Source organism: Populus euphratica, unplaced genomic scaffold (assembly GCF_000495115.2).
Source record: "Populus euphratica unplaced genomic scaffold, PopEup_1.0 scaffold320.1, whole genome shotgun sequence".
Lineage (NCBI taxonomy): Eukaryota > Viridiplantae > Streptophyta > Magnoliopsida > Malpighiales > Salicaceae > Populus > Populus euphratica.
The window spans coordinates 24,407-42,451 of NW_011500208.1; the positions used below are offsets into that span (position 1 = coordinate 24,407).

The 18,045-nt window shown below is 31.7% G+C and overlaps 1 protein-coding gene and 1 pseudogene across 2 annotated transcripts; one reads left to right on the top strand and one right to left on the bottom strand.

The window, feature by feature from the left end:
* Nucleotides 1-2,123: 2,123 nt before the first annotated feature.
* On the bottom strand, nucleotides 2,124-5,177 carry LOC105112047 (probable receptor-like protein kinase At1g67000; annotated as a pseudogene).
* A 3,162-nt stretch (nucleotides 5,178-8,339) lies between these two features.
* On the top strand, nucleotides 8,340-10,783 carry LOC105112049 (protein DJ-1 homolog D-like). Of its 2 annotated transcripts, none has more exons than XM_011007608.1 (5): nucleotides 8,340-8,561; nucleotides 8,649-8,774; nucleotides 9,298-9,738; nucleotides 9,880-10,242; nucleotides 10,346-10,783. In XM_011007608.1, exons 1-5 carry the CDS (start codon nucleotides 8,496-8,498, stop codon nucleotides 10,532-10,534), a joined length of 1,185 nt encoding a protein of 394 aa, XP_011005910.1. In that variant the 5' UTR covers nucleotides 8,340-8,495; the 3' UTR covers nucleotides 10,535-10,783. The 2 variants fall into 2 exon arrangements, with proteins under 2 accessions (XP_011005910.1, XP_011005911.1); XM_011007609.1 differs by having other exon boundaries at nucleotides 10,371-10,454.
* The last annotated feature ends 7,262 nt before the right edge of the window (nucleotides 10,784-18,045 follow it).

Genomic DNA, 18,045 nt, shown 5'->3' on the forward strand with positions numbered 1-18,045 from the left:
ATTTTTAACCCCCAAACCCCCCCCCCCCCTCCCCGCCCCTTTTTTCCTTCCAAAATATCATAGAACCCTCACATATTCCACTAAAATACTTTCAATAGAAAACATATTAAATAAAAAAAACAAAAACTAATAATATATTTAAATTAATTGGTTCATCAATTAAAAATAAGTTTTTTTCATCAAATAAAAAACAATATCATTAAAATGCAAGCATTACTGATCAGGACATGTACACTTCTATATTATATATTTATATGGAATGTGAAAAAATGGAGTGCTAAGCCAGGAAACATTCAGCTCGTCTCTCGGTTGATTTGCTTGCTTGGTGCCCGGGTGTCATTTCAGCTGTTATATATTATCGTGCTAAGGATATGTTTGTTATTTTGTTGAAAACATTGTTTTAAAAAATTTGTAGTTTTTTTTAGCGGGTATCATTTTAGTTTTTACTTAGTTTACTTTTTATTTTTATAAAAATATTATAAAAATTTATAATAAAAATAATATTTTTTAATATTAATAATATTTTTTTTTCAAATTCATAAATTATTTTATTAATAATATTAATTATAATATAAATAATAATATTTATAATATAAAATTATTAATGGTAAAAAAAATAATGATATTTATAACATAAATAATAATATTTTTAATATTAATAATTTCAATTATAATAAAAATAATAATATCTACAATGCAAGTAGTACTATTTTTTAAATGAATACTTTTAATTATAATAAACATAACAATATTGATAACATAATTATATTTAGAAACTTAAGACCTAAAAACATTAGATCCTGATGAATAATCCAAGCAAAATGGGTTCTGACACAAAACTTAAGAACATTGAGTTTTAAGGTAGCATCAAATAGTCTTGGCTCTTAAAAAAAAAAAAAAAAAAAACAAGAGGTGTGTTTCATTATTTATTAACTTTTCATTTGGGAATGAGATTCAAACAGTGTTTCATTAAAATTTTAAAAATAATTATTTTTTTATTTTTTTATATCGTTTCGATATGCTAATTTTAAAAATAATTTTTAAAAATAATATGATATTATTTTAATATATTTTTAAACAAAAAACATTTTAAATCGCAATTAATACTACATTTCCAAATACAACCTAAAAATTTGGAAGGAGACAACAAAAAAAAATAGTTCTTACAGGTATAAACCAACAGTGTTATTTGATATTAAAATTAAGTTGGAAAAATTGTATCAAAATTATTAATAGGGAAAGAAAAAAGATTTATTTGTATTAATTAGTATCAGTTGGGAAGAATCTTATGTTAAATATGTGATCAAATTAGAGAACTGGAGTCCTGAGGTGGTTGCAAGCGCTCTACCATTCATGGAGGTGATGCATAGATTGGGTTATATATTAAAAGTTTGTTTGTTTTTATACTTTTAAAGTATTTAAAAAAATAATTTTTTAAAAAATATATTATTTTAATATATTTTTAAATAAAAACATTTTAAAAAACAGCCATAAAATAAATAAATATATGCCGGTGCAACTTAAAAAACAAATAGTCCATAAGTCAGGTGCAATTGCAAAATTATATGATTCCTATGTCAGGGAAAAGATGAGAGAGGCGAGTAGCATTTTGAGACGTCTGGGAACTCGATTGGAATTAAAGAATTAATATTTTTATATTTTTATTAATTTTGGTGATCTATAGTATATAAATTTTGATTATTGTTTTTTGTATGGTAAAGACATGCTCGTGCAAGCTTGCATGTCAATCAAGATTAAGTTTCTTCTTAGATGATTTCAAGAACACATCAACAATATTAATATGATGTATTAAAAAGAACTAAGCCTGCAAGAACAATTTAAACTAGAGCATATTTGTTTTTGTGTTTCAAAATCATCTTCAACCCTGTGTAATGACTAAAAGTTGGGGGCAACTGATGGTATTGCTGATGCAAAAAATGTGCTGAAACTGATCACACTTTTTCTAGCCCTCCCATTTCGAGAGTAGAGGAAAGCTAGAAGATTTTGTTTGAAGTCTGTTTTTAGAACTCAAATCGCCAACGTGCCAACACACTAATTGATTAAAGTTGGAACGGATTATCTGCATCTGAATTATGCAAACAGCAGAGAGTCTTCGAGAGCAATATCCTATATTGACTAGCTCAGGCCATGGAGTTTTCTAAAGACATTTTTGGTACAATGCTGCATGGCCTGGTGCAAGGAAGACGCGATGCGTATTTAAAACTTAAAGGTCATGGATTATGATAGCGGTGCTCGAGGAATCTGAAATTGATCCACGAGGAGATCTAGGAGGGGAAGACAGGGTCGGTCTCGGTGGGATTGGCAAGGATTCGAGGCTTCCTTGCAGCATTTCTACCACTCTAGACATGGGTGGCCGATTTGAGGGATCAGTTTGTATGCACCACAAGCTTGCCAAAATCATTTTTCTTGCAATTTGCTCTTCCACTTTATTGCCCGTCCCTCGAAGTCCAAGTTCTTGGCCTAGTTCAAGACGCTTGTGTATCCAATATGGAAAATAGATCTCACTGCTATTACCAGCTCCGACGCAGAAGTTTTTTCTCCCTCCAATCATTTCTAATACTAGCATCCCGTAGCTATAAACATCAGATTTGTGAGAGACCCCTCCAAAATTTCGACAAAATACTTCGGGGGCAATATATCCAATGGTTCCTCTTGCACCCAACATCGATACGATACTCTCTTTTCTGGGGCATATTTTAGCCAGGCCGAAATCAGAAATTTTAGGACAGAAGTTTTCATCTAAAAGAATATTATGAGGCTTGATGTCGAAATGTAAAATCCTTGTGTTGCAACCTCTGTGCAAGTATTCTAATCCTCGAGCAATGCCAACTGCAATTTGGTATAGTGTTTGCCACCCCAATTGGCGATCTGCCTTCGAGAGATTTTCTTCATATATGTGCTTGTCAAGTGACCCATTAGACATGAACTCATAAATTAGAGCTCGTTTGGAACCCTCAAAACAGAACCCCAGAAGTGTGACAATGTTGACGTGGGAAGTCTGGCCGATGCTTGAAACTTCGTTGACAAATTCTTCTCCATTGCTCTTTGATTTCTTCAAGACTTTAACAGCAACAAGACGACCATCAGGTAAATTGCCTTTGAAAACACTTCCATAGCCTCCTTGGCCTAGTTTCTCTTTGAAGGTTTTGGTCATTTTCTTAAGTTCTGAATAACTGTATCTTTTTGGTGCCAAGGTTCCATAGTTCCTCAGAAAAACCTCTATACTTCGACTTCCTCTGGTTTTTCTCAAACAGGAAAGGAAGTTGACGGATGAGAACTTCCTGATGATGACGCAGCAGATTGTAATTATTAGAACTCCAACGCCGGCAGCTGAAGCAGCTGTAGTAAAGAAAGGAGATGAGGAAGGAAAATAATGCAGTCTAAGGAGTCATTTAAACTATTTTTGAAGAGGTTTCAACCTCCCACAGTGAAGGAAAGTTTGGTAAAGCATGCCTTGTATGCACATGTGCTGCTAAACACTTTGTACTACGGTTGTTTAACAGATTGGAGAAGGAGGAGAACAGTTTTAGTTGGGAGATATAGTGTCCGTCTTGGTCAGGTTTTTTGGTTGAAGAAAATAATGCGAGGGATGAAAACGATGATTGGCTTGTTCAACTTCACTGAAAGAGAGAACTCTGCTTGAATCAGAAAAGGGAAATGCATAATGGCAACAGAATTATCATTATAGCTGGCCCTCTTGTTCCTGCACCTTTGATGATGGGCAGGCATGGAGAAAAGCAAACGACAGTCGAATTCAAGTGAAGATAGTGAAGGAACATATAAAGCATAAAAATGATATATTATTCTGTTACCTATTATAAGCTTTCGTCCCATATTGTCATTCCCTGCATCATAGTTGACAGAATATGTTATGTTCGAATAATAAGAGTTGAACCAATGCAGACGAAAAAACTGACAGCTGCAAGTTAATTTCCTGATCTAAATTCATTGAAACAGAACCAGTTCTATTCCTGAAGAATCATTCAGAAAATGATACAAATCAAATTGTATAAATATTAAAAAATCAAGTTTATATGCATGCATGAAAGTAGCTATCTCCCCATTTTTCATCGAAGACTCTTTGCCTAAACCACCCAGTACCTACTGCCAGTTTATTAGTGGTGTGTGCCACTGTTCATCGAAGACTTTGCTAGCCTAGCAAGATGGACCTCTTCTAGACAGTGGAAGGAAGAGATTTTTTTTCTTCATTTTTTTTTAACCATGGTTGTGCGGACATAACGATCCCAGCGTAACACACAACTAGCAACTTTTTAGCCAAGGTAAACAAGTGGGCAATGGCTCTATGCCATAAAATAACATTTAACAAAATTTCAAGACAGGAAAAAAGAAAAAATTAAAATGACTCACCGGAATTACAAGCCCGAGAATGAGGTCTATCAGGGCAGAAACATTTGAAATGGTACGTGGCGTTATCAAATCCACACTTGCCACCACTCAGTTCACAGCTGCTACAATTACTTGCTATCCAATTCAACACAAACCCTCTTTCTAACAGTAGCATCCTTTCACTCCCAACAGTCTCTCCTCTATACACATCCACAGGTGCCACAGCTCCAGTTTCACACTTGTCCGATGCAAGACCCAACAGAGGATCATCATCAAGCACTGCTAGAGTTGAAACAGTTGCATTCTCCCCAAAACAATCAACCTTGTAATTCAGAAGTTCACTATCATTTGCTAGCAGTGTTGAGTTGCAATTGTAAAGCAAGAAGAGGCTTGCTCTGTTAGAAGGTAGACGGAACCTGTCATCAGCTAGAGACATGTTTTGTATTCGAGGAATACAGGAGGTGCTTTTCCCAAAAACAGCTGCATTTGAGACACGAAGAGACTGGTTTTTGTAGTAGATTTCGAGGATGATATACTCATTATTGGACAGTTTAAGGACTGGCTTGCCATTGTTATTGCAAGAGAGACTGAATCCAGGGTAGCCACAAGAGGGTTCTTGCTTGTTTTCGATGTAAAAGGGGAAGTTTATGTTTTGGCCATCGCCACAGCTTTCGGGATTACAAGCTAGGAACTGAGGGTCTGTACATGAGGCTTTCTTTGGCAGGAGGAACAAAGCGACAATAAAGAGGTTTATTATTGGAGATGTTAAAAGGAAGTTATGGTTCATTTAGGAATCTTGATTTAGTGGAGGAGAAGGAAGAGACACGGTGGTGAATAAATTATGGGGGAGGAGGGTGAAGAGGGTATCAGTATAATGAAGGTTTTGAGAGGGTGAGTTTGAGTTGATTATTGGAGCTTCTCTGCCTCTGAAAATTTTTGTAACAGGAGGCTTGGCCATATGTGACCTGAAATCTCAAGACTGTTGCAATTTGAATGTAAGGCAATAGAAGCAGTGCAAGCTGACCAGCTGGCCTTTTTATCACTTGAAATGATAGTTACTGACTTACTGGGAAGTTTACCTTGTGCTGTCCCACAGAATTTTTTTGCAAGATTACCACAGGTTTTGGGGAATACGGTATTAATTGTTTTGTTAAAAAAAATTAAAAATATATTAAAATATTTTTTTATTTTTTAAAAATTAATTTTTACATAACATATTAAAATATATAAAAATTAAAAAAAATATTAATTTAAAATTAAAAAATAATTCTTAAAAAAATATTCTTAAAACCTAAAAACAAAAATGCCTCGAAATTCAACTGTGTTCCCTTAAATTTTATTTTTTTATTTTTTTATATTTTTATATTATTTTAATTATTTTAATGTGCAGATATCAAAAATAATTTTTAAAAATTAAAAAAATTATTTTAATATTTTTATAAGTAAAAAATATTATAAACTACAATCACTACTAAAATCACAAACAAACCATAAATATGAAAACAAAATAAGGGGAGTTCAATGGTATATTTTATAGTCTGTTTGGGATTATAGTAGTAATGTTGGTTTAAAATGTTTTTTATTTAGAAATATATTAAAATAATATTTTTATTTTAAAAAAAGTTGGTTTAAAGTATTTTTTATTTAGAAATATATTAAAATAATATTTTTTATTTAAAAAAAATTATTTTTAATATTAATATATCAAAATAATCTATAAAAAATATAAAATATTATATATATATATAATTTACATCATATTTCCAAACATTTCTATTACATTCAATATGGCAAGATGGAGTTTTTCTTCTGTTCACGCCGCCAGCACTCTTTTAAGAGAAAGGCTAAACTTTCCTTTCTCTTTTTTCCACATTTTAATCCTTTACTTTATAATAACTTTAAAATTATCCCTTGTATTCCTAATTTAATCCAGTTAATTTACTGACCTTTCATTTTCACCTCTTGCCCATTTATTTATTTCAATTTATCCTTAATTATTTATAAAATTTTGTTTTTTAGACAAGTTGCAACTAAGTTTTACCAAAAATTAAAAAGAAAATTGACACTATTATAATTCATAATGAAAATAGAGAGCGTGCACAATAACTCCGTGTCTAGTGGTTACTCTTTTAGTTTTAGGATTAGTAGTTTATTTTATTTTAATGTATTGTGATATATTTTCATTTTGGCATTCTTCTTTTTCAAAATCTTAATTTTTTTCTCTCATTTTCAGTTAATTAGAATCATCAAATTTTGATTTTAATTATAGTTTTTAAACTTGATTCAGTCCAAAACTCGAGTTTCAGGTTTTGATTGGGTCATCGAATTTTAATTGGATTACCCGAGTTATTTTTTTAAATCAAAACAATATTTTTTTAGTTAAAAAAAATTAATGGGTTACAACCGGGTTTTTAACCAGGTCATACCAGGTTTTTCCTTCCTCTATTTTTTCTTCAACTCGAATCGATTCTAGTCCTAGATTGGACAAGTCCTAAGTCAATCTGTTAGGCCGGATCAGATTTCAAAACTATAGTTTTAACGACTATTACAGCCAAAGCTTAGAAGAAAAAAATAATCAAAGTTACTTGTTAAAAAAAATAATAATCAAAGATGTTTTGGTTTCCAACTAGATTTATTGCTTAAGCTATAATAAAAGTTTGGATTTTAATTTATGAATACATCAAAGAAATAATTGAAAACAATTGATAGTATTTTTATTTTTTTCATAAAAAATTAAAATTTGGTGTATGTACATAATAATAAGTTTTGCTTTATTTATAGGAAATTCATCACGATATATGGAGGACAAATTATTTCCATGGTAAAGTAGGAACCATGCATCTTTGACATGAATAAGATGTTCTTTAATTTCCTTCAAAAAATATCAACACGCCACAGTATCAAGCAAATAGATTTTCATTATGAATTTTTGCTGAGTTTTTCTTTAATTAAAACTTTGTTTCCTTGTTTATGTTTTACACACACACACACATATTATTCATAACATAGATTTTTGAATAAAAAGTTATCATGATTTAAATATATTGTTTCAATAAAAAAAATTATTTGCCTTAATAATTTTGAAGTGATTGTACGCAAAAATTAAAAAAAAAAAATTTAAGTTGAGAGAATTGTATAGAAAAATCATAATGAAAAAATTAAAATAGATTTAATATTCTTGGTGAATATTCATGGGAAATTTTAAAAAATATATATGATATACAATTATTCATAAAATAATTACTACCATTGCCATAAAAAAAATCTCTATATGATTTGAAAAATATGGTATCATTGTATGATGAATTTAGAATATTAGAAACAAAAAAAAATTAGGGAAGAGTCAATAGAGTCAAACTTTGTCAAGCATATGTTTGAAAGGATAAGTTAAGCATGGTTGGGTTTGCAAAGACTAGGCATATATGTATAATATTGATTTTTTTTTTAAAAAAAAAACATAGGAGATAAGATGTTATTTGCCTATATAACATATAAAGTTATTATGGGTGAAAATATTTTACTGTTTTTTTAGGAGATCTTTCCAAAAATATAAGAAAGGTATTGAATATATAATTAGCTGTGTTTTAAAAAAAATTAAAAATTATTTTAAATTATTTTTTAATATTTTTATGTGGTTTTGATATGTTAGTGTCAAAAATAAATTTTTAAAAATAAAAATATATTATTTTAATATATTTTTAAATAAAAATATTTTAATAAAAAATTTACAACAAAAAAAAAAATATAGTATGTATTAATTGAACAAACATTTTCAAATCTCCGCGTCTGAAGTTTTGGTGGTCAAATCTCCACGGAACAGAAACTTCGACTATTAAGACAAGTCTTCAAACCAGTTGAGCTAAGCACAATAATTAAAAATATATATATATATTAACTTTTTTTTCTCGATGTTCTCAGATGAATAGTGTGAAACCGAACTCAAGTTGTTTTCGTTAATAACAAACCGCCCATTTTCTTTATTCTATTCGTCAGAATGTGCATCTAGTCAACATTAACAAAGAGAGTTAAAGAACAATACGTTTCTCCTGCACTTATAAATTTATAACCAGTACTCAAATAGTAATACACAGAGAGCTAAATCTCAAGCGTCATTGTTAGGATCAGCAATGGCTAATTGCAAGCCACAGAAGAAAGTTCTATTGTTATGTGGGGATTACATGGAAGATTATGAGGTGGGTCACTTCCGCTTTTATCTATCTTGCTCATTTTGAAGTTGTTTTTCTTCTTTAAGTGATGGGGTTTTGTTATTGTTTTTGCAGGCTATGGTTCCATTTCAAGCCTTGCAGGCTTATGGAATGGCAGTTGATGCTGTCTGTCCTGGAAAGAAAGCTGGTGATTGTTGCCGCACTACAGTTGAGGACTCGGGTGCCTATCATGGATATCAGGTCCCCCCCCTTCCTTGTATTTATTATTTTGTTATTATATAAATATCCATTTCATGATTGTTAACGAAAACATTGTTTGCTTGGCAATACATATTTCTCTGTAACACCTCCATCTATGTGTTGTATGGATGTGCAAAATATTGTACAGGGCATGGGAGTTTGTCAGTCTCTAGATATTTGTGGACAAAACCCATGGTGTTAGACAAATCTTCTTGGATTAAAGAAGATTTCAACTATAAGATTTTGATTTTTGTGAAACTAATTAGAGGGCTTTTCTGATTAATTGCTTGCCATATTGGTGATGATAGTGGTAGTGGTTGTGGTGAGATTGGTAGTGATAATGATTCCATTATCATTTTACATTCATAATGTGTCTAGCGAGCTCCCTTTTTGATAGAAACCGTGTTTTGAACTTCTGATAAACTTGGCGGGTGTAGCCCAACTGATCAAATAAAGAACATCCATAATATGGCCATTCATTTCCTTGGTTCTGATGTGTTTGTTGGAAATTTACTTTCTGTAGACTTATACTGAGAAGCCTGGACACAACTTTAGTCTCAATGCAACTTTCGATGAAGTTGATTTCAGCAAATATGATGCGCTTGTTATACCAGGAGGAAGGGCTCCAGAATATCTTGCCATGAATGAATCTGTGTTAAATTGTGCGAGGCAATTTTCCGATTCAGGAAAGCTGATTGCTGCTATTTGCCATGGGCCATTGATCTTGGCAGCAGCAGGCTTATTAAAAGGTCGGAAGTGCACAGCATACCATGCTCTGGGACCTGTTCTCATCGATGCCGGTGCTCATTGGATTGAACCCAAAACAATGATGGATTGTGTTTCTGATGGCAATCTCATTACTGGAGTTATATACAAGGCGCATCCTGGGTACATCCAGCTTGTTGTGAAGGCACTGGGAGGCAAGATATCTGGTTCAGATAAAAGGATTCTTTTTCTCTGTGGGGTAAGTTCTAATGCAAAAATTATTTGAGGATTCTGTTTCTCTGTGGGGTAATTTGACTCTTGTTACTATCATCAAGTTCCAAGAAACAAGTGTTTTTTCTTGTTTACTAAGAAGTATTTATTCTCTTATCCTTGCTTTCAGGATTTCATGGAAGATTATGAGGTTACTGTTCCTTTGCAATCCCTTCAAGCTCTTGGGTGCCACGTTGATGCAGTTTGCCCCAAGAAGAAGGCTGGGGATTTCTGCCCTACTGCAGTACATGACTTTGAAGGTGACCAAACCTACACTGAGAAGCCAGGCCATAATTTCATTCTAACAGCTTCCTATGAAGGCTTGGATGCCTGGAGTTACGACGCCCTCGTCATCCCTGGAGGCCGGTCCCCAGAATATTTGGCGCTGGATGAGACAGTGATTGCCTTGGTGAGGAAATTCATGCAATCAAAGAAGCCAGTTGCCTCTATTTGTCACGGACAGCAGATCCTAGCTGCTGCGGGAGTTCTCAAGGTAGCACCCAAAGTTTTCTTTCACTTTCATAGAATCACACAAGTAATCATTTTCTTCACACCTGCCATCCTTATTCTTGTATGTGTGAATCATGTTGCTGCAGGGAAGAAAATGCACCGCATATCCTGCTGTGAAGCTGAACGTCGTCTTGGGAGGGGCAACATGGCTAGAACCGGATCCAATCGATCGTTGCTACACCGACGAAAACTTGGTTACCGGAGCTGCATGGCCAGGGCACCCTCAGTTTGTGTCTCAGCTGATGGCCTTACTTGGTATCCGGGTGTCATTCTAGCTGTGCTGTTGCAATAATATTACCTGTTCATGCATGTCTATCAAATAACATCTGGATTCAAAGCCCTTGATGACCCTGCTTTATTGTCGAAGTAGATGGCCTCATTTGGCATTGTATTTTATTTTTTATTGAGTATAAACTATTAAAAACTATATTCTAATTATAAAAAAAAATATGAAAATACGTGAACCCATACCAAATCCGATAGCAGGGACAAGGGAGGAACAACTCCCCTCCATTCACAAACAATAGCCGGCGTCTTTGAAAGATTTTCAAGTCAATTGGAAATAAAATGGAATATTTCTGCATCTATAAGTGCTAGTATTTTTTAAATATTACAGAAGACCCTAAAAGATTTGGTAATTGTTGCTCTACTCACTATAACAGTGGTTTTTTCCTTTTATTTTCCCACCCCCTCTAAATTTTGTTTTGAGGTTTTTTTTTCAATTGAATCCTTTGGTATCAAGTGAATTTAGGTATTTGTGTTCTAACTTGATCCCGCTTGCCTTCTGTTAGGCTACCGTGATCTTGACAAGGCATTTCAAATTTAGTTTGGGACTTGATATTGCGGAAATCAAATTAATTTTATGGTTTTAATTGGATTAGAAGCTAGGGTACCAAAATTGAATAACAATCAAAATAGCAGCTCTGATATAGGGGAAAAAATAGTAGCTCTGCTTTTTTATAGAGTTTCTTTTTGGTCCATTTGGTTTTGAAAAAACATGTATAATTTTCTTGATTATTTAAGTTGAAGGACCAAAATGTATTTTTTCAAAACTAATGGTGCGTCACTCATGTTTGCCATGTTTTTCATTTCGGTCCCTGTTTTTCCAATCTCACTATTTCATAAGAATTTAAAGCCAATTGCTTCTTAATAGGACTAAAATGCCCAAAAAAAAAGTTTGATTACAAAATTTTAAATAGTAATAAATGCATAATGAAAATCCCACTCATTTTAAAGTACAAGTAATGAGACCATGAAAATAAAAATACATGTTTTATATATTTTTATTTTTAATATATAAGTTGATTTTAAAATTATTTTAAAATTATCTTAAACAAAATGTGTTATTGTCCTTTCATAAAATTACATGTTAACTAATGGTAAATGGTTTAAGTGGATCATTACTTATTCTACTTGAATAAGATCTTGAGTTTGAGTTTTGTTAATAAAGTAAGAGCTTGGCCCATTAACGGGTCATCTCATCTCAATCGAATTAATTAAAATCTAATGAATTTTTAGATACCAAGATTTAAATAAAAAAAAACTTATGCTTTATATAAATTTATTTTAGTATTTTTTGTATTTATTGGGTATATTAACCAAATATAAAAGTCAAAGCTATTGTAATGTTTTGTGTGGTATTGCATAATGCTGATGTGATATCAAAAAAACTACAAAATTATAGTTTTTTTGCTAGCTTTTTATGCCCACACAATGCTAAGGATGTTTTAAATGAAATTTGATTTAAATTATTATAATAAAAAAGATAAATGTCCGGAAATATTATGAAGTAAAAGGCATGGAATTCATAAAGTTAGTGAAAGAATTGCAAAAGTTGAGTAAAAATAATTAAATCTTGAATAAGATCTTGAATTTGACTCTTGTTAATAGAGTAAAAGCTTGACCCCTTAACGGGTCATCCCATCTCAACCGAATTAATTAAAATCTAATGAATTTTTAGATACCAAGATTTAAATAAAAAAAAACTTATGCTTTATATAAATTTATTTTATTATCTTTTGTATTTATTGGGTATATTAACCAAATATAAAAGTCAAAGCTATTGTAATGTTTTGCTTGGTATTGCATAATGCTGATGTGATATCAAAAAAACTATACATTATAGCTTTTTTGCTAGCTTTTTATGCCCACACAATGCTAAGGATGTTTTAAGTGAAATTTGATTTAAATTATTATAATAAAAAAGATAAATGTCTGGAAATATTATGAAGTAAAAGGCATGGAATTCATAAAGTTAGTGACAGAATTGCAAAAGTTGAGTAAAAACAATTAAATCTTAGCAAAACAAAAGGTGCCTAGAATCAAATACTTTATGCCTCGTACATAGAGAAAAGGTGGATGTTAATGATGATATTGAAATGATTACGAAGATCTTCACTATTATGTCATTACCTAGTATAACTTATTTGTTATCTAGTTTAGATATGATTGTGTATTTATTATTAGCATATAATCTTAGCAATAATCATAACAGAAAATATACGCAAGATTGTCTTTCCTTGCTGCAAGTTTTTCCCACTCTATATATACATATGTACAGCTTAAGAATGACGTGAATGAGAACTTTGTTTTACCATTACATTGTCTCATGTTTCTTCATTGCTATGCTTCAAATTTCTTCATGGTATTAGAGCTTGGTTTTTGAATTATTAGACTATAGGGAGAGATAATGGTACTGTCATGGAAGATCACTTAAAGGATGTTATTGATATTGGATCAAAGGTCTTAGCACTAGCAAATTATTCTGATGATACCAACATATTTCAAAGATTGAGCTCTGTGTTATTGAATGAATTCATTATCTTCATTGGTCAAGGGCTATCACTATTGCTCTTAGTGAAAGATCTAAGTTGGGTTTTATAAATGATTCTACCATTCTTCTAGAAGCTAATGATCCAGAATATGAAGTATGGTTTTCCAAAGACTAGTTGGTCATGTCTTGGATCCTCAACTTTATGAAAAGAAATCTTGCTAAGATTTTTAGTTTCTCAGAACCATCACTAGACCTGTAGGATGCCATTCGTGACATGTATTGAAATCAAAATAACACTACCAGGATATTTCAAATTCATTGCGAGGTTGTCAATCTTTACCAGCAAGGAAAGTCTTTTGTTCAATTATTGGTAAGCCTTAAAGGCCTATGAAATGCACTGGAAATGTATCGCCCCTACATTACTGATGTTGTCATATTATGAAAAAGAACTAAGAAGGATAGGATCTTTTAGTTGTTGGCAAGTCTCAACCCAAATTTTGAAGACATGCGAAGCCATATTCTGATAAATCCAGAACTACCATCCTTGAAATCGGTTTGTGCTACCATCCAACATGAAGAAATACACAGGAACGTAATGACATGTGATGTTGGAGTTTCTAAAACTCATGCTTATCATACCAAATTAATGCCGTAGGATATGAATTCTGGTTCTTTTGATCATAGTTAGCACAGACCATTATCAGATTTAAAAAACTAGAAAGGGAAACATATTGATTTAAAGTGCCATTACTACCACAATCTTGGTCATAATGCAGATCATTGTTGGCTTCTTCATCCTGAAATTAAGCCTAAATTTGCAAAAGATCTAAAAAGACTACCAAGACACGCAAACAATCATAAATCATACCTTGCAAATAATCATGTAAATTCCACCGAAAGCTTTTATACTAATTTTATAACTTTGATATCTAACTTTACTAATTATTTGCAAGGCAAGCATGGCCAAGGAAAATCACATGGTGAATCTACCAGTCAAGACCAGAAGCAATTAACTACTCTTCTCAATCACTTTAATGATTTTTTAGCAAAAACAGACCCAAAAAATAGTCAAAGTAATCTGATTACTTTTATGACTCCATTAGAACTTGTAAATTTACATGATTTTTAGATAATAGATTCTAGTACCATCGATCACATGTCAAACAAATTAGATAACATCCATAATTTTAAATCATTTGTCAAACCAACGATTGTGGTGCTTATGTTAAAGGGAAAGGAAAAATCAATCTATTCTTTTATAAGATAGTCTCTGATGTTCTATTTGTACCATCTATTCCATTTTAATTGCTTTCTATCAGTAAGATTATATCTACTCTAAAATGTGAAGTAATTCTTACTTCTTTCAAAGTTGTGTTTCAAGATCTTGTCACCAAGGAGATGATTGGTGAAGGATTTTTCCTATATAGTATCTATTATATCTCTCAAAAATCACAAGTCCTCAAAGGTTTTTAAGCAACAACTAATCCACCTCATAAGCACCTCTTACAGCATCATCGTCTAGCTCACCCTTTAGAGTCTATTCTTGGTAAAATAAACTTCAACAACTAATCCACCTCATTACACGAATCGCTTAATTATGAGATTTGTTATTTTTTAAAATTTGCAAGACTTCTGTTTACTCCTTCAATATAAAAAACTACTCATGTGATTAGTACTTAAAAGTGTATTTTTATCAAGGTTTTATATCATCATTTTGCACTTGAAGTACCAATAACTCCTTAACTAAAGCATGTTTTATAATAATATATCTAATAATATAAGATACTATAATAATATATCTAATAATATAAGATACCTTTAATTTATGGTAAATGTTTATTTTAAATGTAGGCCTATCACATAAATGAAAGGATTGATTGATAAATTTAAGAACTGAAATTGAAAGGATAAAGAGATGGCCAAACTTAGAAAAGAGATATCGGTGCAATCCAAACCGGAATACTGTTCGGTAATTGGGTCATATCTAGAGTTATAGATCTTAGATTTAGGTCTACTTTATATGGATGGAAAGGTAAGACATAGTCCTATAACTTTTATATGGAGCCCAAGATCTAAAAAGGTCATTTTCAAGTCCAAATTAGAGCAACAACAAAAAAACCCGAATCTGTCCTCCAGTCCGAGCACTGTTTAGTATTTTAGCCATATTTGGAGTTCTAAAAGTCAAAATGAGCTGAATTTTTTACACAAGAAATCTAAGATAATTTCCTACAACTTTTATGTTTTCAAGTGGCTCTAATTTTGACGTTATCAATGATGTTTTTAGCAGACAAGAGAAGATAAGGATTGTCACCAAATCAAGAGTTGGTCACCCACTCATCAATTAGTCATCAAATCAATAGTTCCCAATTTTGGCCTATAAAAGGAGGCATTTGCCATACATTTAGGCATCTTGGTTTCCAGATCAAGATCATGCTCTTCCTTTCACTCTTTGTATTTTTTGTATTGCTTATGCTTTGCTTTCATTAATATCAAGTTTATGTCTGTCATTTCCTTTCATTTTCTTAGTTAACTTTTATCTTATTTATATTTTTATTTTGTTTATTTATTTTTCTTTCTTTCATTATGTCCAGCTAAGTTTATTATGTCAAGGTGAAAAGGCTACACTAATGGTGTAAGAATAAGTATAGTGTAAACTTAATATGGACTTTAATGTTTGATACTAACATGTTTTGTATTTGTTATCTTGTTCACTCTTTAATACTTTGCTTGTTAAATGACTAATCTTGATTTATGTTGTATAACACTTGGTACAACAAATGCTTGGCACTTTCATAGCCCATAATGTATGGTATAACCGACACCTGAGCTATGAAAGAAACTTGATTTGTTGTTAACATAAGTTATAATCATGAATGCTTGACGAGATTTACAAGTATTAGCATTAATCGAATAAGATGACTAATGTAATCATGTTAACAATATATAATCTGAATGGAACCTCCTTTGTGTGTGGTTTCCAATTGAATAATAAGAGTTTATACTGTACTTATTTGACATACCATTAGTGGAACCTCTAACTTTGACATTTGTTATTATCATTGTTTAATCCTTACATTAATATTCCATCTCAAAGTTCTCTTCTTCTTCTTCTTCTTCTCCTTCTTTATTATTATTATTATTATTAGTACTACTATTATTATTATTATTATTATTATTATTATTATTATTATTATTATTATTATTGCTACTAATATTATTGTTGTTGTTGTTGTTACTATTATTATTGTTTATAATTTTTGTTTGTAATTTGTACAATTAACCTCCTTGTGGTTCGACCCCGGTCTTGCCGGGTTATTTATTACTTCGACACTCCTGCACTTGGGAGAAGACATCAATCTTTTAGTCGTGTCATCATGCATCTGAACTTGTTCATTCAAATGTATGGGGACCCTTCCATAATTCCATTAATGGTTTCAAATATTTTGTTACATTTATCGATGACTTCTCTAGGGTTACTTAGGTGTATCTGCTAAAAACAAAGCATGACATATTTGCTTGTTTTAAGAATTTTCATTTGTTAACGATCAATCAGTTTTAAGCTCACATTAAAATATTTTGATCTAATAATAGCACCAAATATATGTCCAAAAAAATGTTAAAATATTTACATTCTAATGGAATTCTACATCAAATTAGTTGTGTTGGTACACCTTAACAAAAAAAAAATAGTTGAACGTAAAAATCATGATCTGCTTGAAAAAAACTTATGTCATTATGATTCAAATGAATGTTCCTAAAGATTTCTAGTCCTATGGAGCTCTTATAGCTGCTTATCTTATAAATTCAAGTGCTAGACTTTAAATCTCTTCTTGAAGTTTTGTGGGATAAAATTCCAAATATATCTTATCATAAAGTATTTGGTTGCACTTGTTTTGTGCACTTACCAACTACATATTATGACAAACTGGATGTTAAAGCGATCAAGTGTATCTTTTTAGGTTACTCCACAACTCATAAAAGATACAAGTGTTATGATCTTGTGTTGCAGAAACTACATGTTTCCAGGGACGTGAAATTTCTTGAAGATACACAATATTTTTCTATAGGAAATCAGGTGGAGATGCTGTCAGATCCTTTTCCCTTGCCTAGCTTTGAGAATATCAATCCACCTCCCCTATCATTCTCAATTCTGATCGACAGATTCAGGTTCAAACTATTCCTAGAAATGTTATTACTGACCGACTTACTCAAATTCAAACTACATCAGATTTTAGTGATATTGTTGTTCTTGACTAGGATTCAAGCAATGAAAATACCAGTATACGAGAATCACCACTCGATACTTTGTCAGCTTCTAGGAGAGTTTCCCTTCAAACTCGTCAAGTGCCATTTTGAATGCAAGATTATGTCACATATAATGTAAAGTATCCTATTTCCAGGTTCATGTCCTATCATCAACTTTCTCCATCGCATAATGTTTTTCTTACTTCCATGTCAATTGTTCAATAATCGAAGACATTCCATGAAGCACAATCATAGGATGTATGACAGCAGACCATGAATGAAAAACTGAAAGCACTTCCTAAAAATTACACGTAGAGATTGGAACCCCTACATGTTGGAAAACAAGTTGTAGGCTGTCATTGGATATTTAAGATGAAATTTAAGTCAGATGGTTCAGTTGGTCTGCATAAAGCTTGTCTCATAGCTCAAGGTTCACTCAGAAATTTGGTGTTGACTACAAGGAAACATTTGCACTCGTGGCCAAGATTACCACTATCAGAGTCCTTCTATCAGTTGCTGACACGATAAAAAAATTGATGTCTTCTCCCAAGTGCAGGAGTGTCGAAGTAATAAATAACTCAGCAAGACCAGTCTCGAACCACAAGGAGGTTAATTGTACAAATTATAAATAACAATAATACAACAACAATAACAATAACAATAACAATAACAATAACAACAACAACAACAACAACAACAACAATAATAATAATAATAACAACAACAACAACAACAACAACAAATAATAACAACAACAACAACAACAAT